At 64.8% G+C, this 4,233-nt stretch overlaps 1 protein-coding gene and 1 long non-coding RNA gene across 5 annotated transcripts in view; one reads left to right on the top strand and one right to left on the bottom strand.

Annotated features, from left to right (window-relative positions):
- The window catches only part of LOC113614441 (uncharacterized), a 5,878-nt gene extending 3,292 nt beyond the window's left edge, over positions 1-2,586 (bottom strand). For 2 of the 4 annotated variants that reach the window (XR_003430630.1, XR_003430627.1), the window contains exons 1-2: positions 1,914-2,586; positions 446-1,392 (exon numbers count right to left, since the gene is read on the bottom strand). This is a non-coding gene — a long non-coding RNA (uncharacterized LOC113614441). The remainder of the gene's footprint in view (positions 1-445; positions 1,393-1,913) is intronic. The other 2 variants (XR_003430629.1, XR_003430628.1) reach the window with 2 other exon arrangements.
- TNNI1 (troponin I1, slow skeletal type) overlaps positions 1-2,910 on the top strand; it is a 5,733-nt gene extending 2,823 nt beyond the window's left edge. Inside the window, exons 4-6 of the mRNA XM_027095957.1 lie at positions 1,242-1,418; positions 1,626-1,735; positions 2,582-2,910. Coding sequence (XP_026951758.1) covers positions 1,242-1,418; positions 1,626-1,733 — 285 coding nt within the window. The 3' untranslated portion in view covers positions 1,734-1,735; positions 2,582-2,910. The remainder of the gene's footprint in view (positions 1-1,241; positions 1,419-1,625; positions 1,736-2,581) is intronic.
- Positions 2,911-4,233: the final 1,323 nt, after the last annotated feature.

Genomic DNA, 4,233 nt, shown 5'->3' with positions numbered 1-4,233 from the left:
GGGGCTGGGGGGCGGCAACACCAGGGAGGTGAGCCGGGGCTGGGGGGTGGCAACACCAGGGAGGTGAGCTGGGGCTGGGAGGTGGCAGGGGCACAGCTGGAGCAGGCTGGCTGGCTGGGACAGGGTGGTGTGTGAGAAGGTGGGCACAGCCAGTGCAGGTCAGGTGGGTGGCGGGTGACGTCTGGGGGTGTCGGGTGGGCACTGACGTGGCAGTTGTGGACCAGGTCCCCCTCCCACTACCGGGTCTGGGGAGTGGCACTTAGGAAGCTCTGGTCCCTGCACTCCATCCCCCAGGGCTGGAGTTGGGCAGAGAGAAGGTGATGCTTTTCACACAGATGAAAAGCATAGACTTCATCCAACCTATAAGGTGGGCTCTTCAATGGAAGAGAAGCCACCCCTTTTATTCACCCACACAAATAATCGTAGCCTGTTAATAACACCTTACCTTGCAAACGGCTTTCATGTGCCTTGTCCCTTTGATCCTCCCTGCACGCCTGTGGACGAAGTGGGTGCTTTTATCTGCACCTGACAGATGAGCACACAGGTTCAGAGAGGCTGAGAAACTCGGCCCAGGTCACACAGCAAGTGGACCTGGGATGGGCCTGGCCTCGGACCCTCACTCCAGTCACTCAGCACTCCCCCGGCATGGGGCGCGGGGCGTCAGCTCCACCCAGACCCAGCTCTGGTGCGGTGGGCAGAATGCGGAGGGGCAGGGCTCCTGCTGCTGGAGTGGGTGCCTGTTCCAGCAGAGGGGTGGGGAGGGACTAGAGCCACTTCCCTCCTTCCCACTCCTCCCCAGCAGGAATGACGGTCTGTGGGTTCAGGGATCCCCCCAGAATTTCCTCCTGAGGTTGCACCCTGGAAATCCCGCAGGGGGCTCGGACATGGGGTTTATCCATCCTGCTGGACCAGGGCTGTGCCCTCAATGACCTGCTCTGAAGGCTCACTGGGAAGGGACTGGTTAGAAGCGGGAATAAGAGGAAGTGGCCCGTCCCACTGCAAACAGGGCTTCCGAATGACACTTCTGTCTCTTCCCTGCATGGCTGCCATGGCCGCCACGGCTAACCGAGTTCCCTCTCGGAGTCCCACTCACCCCTGTACCAATTGAATAGGATAGAACGGAGGTGGCTGTTTGCAAGGTGACAGATAGTGGGTCTGGGCGTCCCCGAGGGCCTGGCCTGGAGCCTGGAGAAGTGGGGCCTGGCTGGGGCCCGGAGCCCTGAGCTGCCCCCTCCCCGCAGATCAAGGACCTGAAGCTCAAGGTGCTGGACCTGCGCGGGAAGTTCAAGCGCCCCCCCCTGCGGCGCGTCCGCGTCTCGGCCGACGCCATGCTGCGCGCCCTGCTGGGCTCCAAGCACAAGGTGTCCATGGACCTGCGCGCCAACCTCAAGTCTGTGAAAAAGGAGGACACGGAGAAGGTGAGCCCCCGACCTCACCCGACGCGGCCTCGGCCAGCCCTGCACCCCCCACATGAGCCCCGCCAGCTGGCGGCACGTTCCAGGACCCCTGTTCTGGGAGGAGGGCTGGGATGTCCCACCTCTTAGGGGAGGCTGACTTCCCATCACCCAGCCGCTCCTGCGCAGGGAGGGCCTGGTGCTAGGTGTCCCTTGTGTGGCCGCCCACAGGAGCGGCCCGTGGAGGTGGGCGACTGGAGGAAGAACGTGGAGGCCATGTCCGGGATGGAGGGCCGCAAGAAGATGTTCGACGCTGCTAAGTCCCCGACCTCCCAGTAGAGGTAGGCGGAGCCAGCTCCCCGCTCCCAGGCCCCAGCTGACAGGGCCGCAGGGACGCCAGGACGGCGGCTGGCGGGCTGGGCAGGGTGGGCGGGGAAGAGGAGCCCTGAGGTGGCTCAGTCCTGGTCCCCCGAGACCGTAGGCACATCCTTCCTGCTTCGGGGCCCTTCACTCCCTCACCTGCAGCATGGGGTTGCGTCAGCTCTGTGATCCCCCCGGGTGTATCGCCTGGGGCGCAGATGATCTGGCCCCTCCCAGGCCTGCTGGATCCGAGCCTCTGGGGTGGGATCAGCCCCTGGGTGACTCTGATGCCAGAGCTTAGAACCCCTGGATTCCATGACCCCCAGGGCCTTCCAGCTCTGACTTTCCAAAAGTCTAAAGCACTTTTAACTGCCTCCTGGGGAATCCTGCAAAGTGCCCAGTACTGGTCGGGGGGCTTCCATTCAGAGGAGACAAGGCCACCCACTCTCCGAGGAAGCTGCTGGAGAAAGCAGAACGTTAGGACACGTGAAGCCCTCTGTGGGCGTGCGGAGGGCACACGCAACAGGGCAGGGTCTGTCCGACAGCCCTGTCCGTCTGAGAAGCCTCCTGGAGGGGCAGGCTCTCCGAGGATGTGATGGGGTTGCGGACGCAGGAGGGCGTGTCAGGGGCTGATGGTGCAACCAGAGCTCAGAGGTGGGGATTAGCCACGCGTGGGAGGATGCCCAGGCGGACAGATGCGAGGAGCCCCGTGGGGAGGAGGATGGGGAGAGCTGAGGCTCGTAGGAGCCCCTGTGGACAGCAGTCCAGCCTGGGTGCCGGGGTGAGAAGGGCTGGGAACTGAGGGCTGCTGCCTCTCTGTCCCGCAGGCAGCTGGCCAAACTGTGCTCCGGGTGCCCTGCCTGCTCCTTCCTGCAGCCCCGCCTGCCGGCCTCTCAGCATACCCCCCTGCACTGCAGAGCGCGCCCCCTGCTCCCACGTCTCCCCTCCAGCCTGAGCGCCTTCCGGCGGGACTGGGATTAACAGACACAGAGGGGAGGAACGGCAGCGTCTGAAGACATCGCCTGGCTGGCGGGTGGGCTCCCTGGGGCTCCGGCCGCTGTGGGGCAACCAGGCCTCGAGGAGGCATGCACCCTCCACTCTGTATGTCAAGCGCCCGCGGGCGTCACAGCCTCTCCATTAAAACCAGTGTCCTGCTCACTTCTGCAGCTCTGGCTGTAAGCACCTGGGGGAGGGGGAAGGCAGGGAGCCTGTGAGGGAGGCTGTGCTGGGCTTCAGGCAGCAGCTCGGGGCAGCATGGAGGGCCACCTGCTCAGGTCCCCCTGGTCCCCCTGCCATCTGGTCCGGTGACACCACACAGCACAGCGTCACCGCCAGGGTGCTCAGCTCAGCCCAGCCTGACCTGCGGCTGTCAGGGGGCCCCTCCATTCCCAGCCCCTGGCCCTGCTGCTCTCACGGGGCCGTTCCCCTGGCTCCCCTCTCCCGGGTACCCTGGTGTGCCTGACCCTCGGGGTGAGCAGTCAGGTCAGTGTCCTGGCCCAGCCAGGGGGATGCCCTGCAGTTCCACCCCGGCCACCAGGCAGCTCCTTGTTCACGCCTGCCCTGGGCTCTCCCATCGGGTCCTGGGCCAGCCCTGTCCACCTGCATCCACCCTCCCTGACTGTCTTTCCTTCACACTCCTGACGGACCATGTCCCCCAGGACTGATTCTGTCCCAAGGTGTGGCAGTCAGTTGTCTGTCCTCCAGGTCAGGTCCTTTCTCCATCCCGCTGACATCTGGGCCAAAGCCCGGTGAGGGGTGCACGTCTGCTGGGGTGGAATGGGGGGCCTGGGGGCACCCCTCCACACACACGGAGGGCAGCGGCTCCCGTGGAGCAGAGACCAACGTCTGGGCCAGAGAGGCTTTTCCGGGCAGTGTCGTGTGACTCCTGAGATATGCCTACGAGGAAGCAGCTGGTCCCCGGCCCGGCCCTTGGCTTTTTGGCCGCCCGGCACTGGCCCCAGGAGAGGCTGGGCTGTGTGAAGAGCCCTCCAGCTGCCTGTGAGTCCCTGTTCTGCCCTCTGCTCCCAGTGCATTATCCACCATAAATGCCAGAAGCTGGGAGCAAAGTGCAGCACCAGGGGCCCCTGGGCCGGGGTCTGGCTCCCGGCCACGCAGCCGCCAGCCCCTGAAGGACCAGCAGCCCGAGATGTGCTGGGGGAAGAGCAGTCTGCCTGGGTCCTTGCTGCAAACAGCTCAGTGGGCGGAGAGGTGGACGTGCTCAAAGAAAACAGCTCCTAGAAACACGGAAACTCTCAGGCGCAGACACACCCAGACACACACACACACCCAGACACAAACACACACACACACACACACACACACACACACACACACGCAGCTGGAGAGCCCGGCGGGGCTGGGCCAGGCACAGAGCCTGGCTTGGGTCTCACGCCTGGCAGCCACACACACGCCCCCTTCCCTGACGCACAGGTCACTGCGGCCGGCCTGAGTCTGTAGCGTGGCCTCCCCCCTCTGCTTC

This window comes from Aethalodelphis obliquidens, unplaced genomic scaffold (genome assembly GCF_003676395.1).
Source record: "Aethalodelphis obliquidens isolate GAN/ISIS:26980383/991018 unplaced genomic scaffold, ASM367639v1 scaffold97, whole genome shotgun sequence".
NCBI classification, from domain to species: domain Eukaryota; kingdom Metazoa; phylum Chordata; class Mammalia; order Artiodactyla; family Delphinidae; genus Aethalodelphis; species Aethalodelphis obliquidens.
This window is presented reverse-complemented; position numbering and strand designations above follow the sequence as displayed.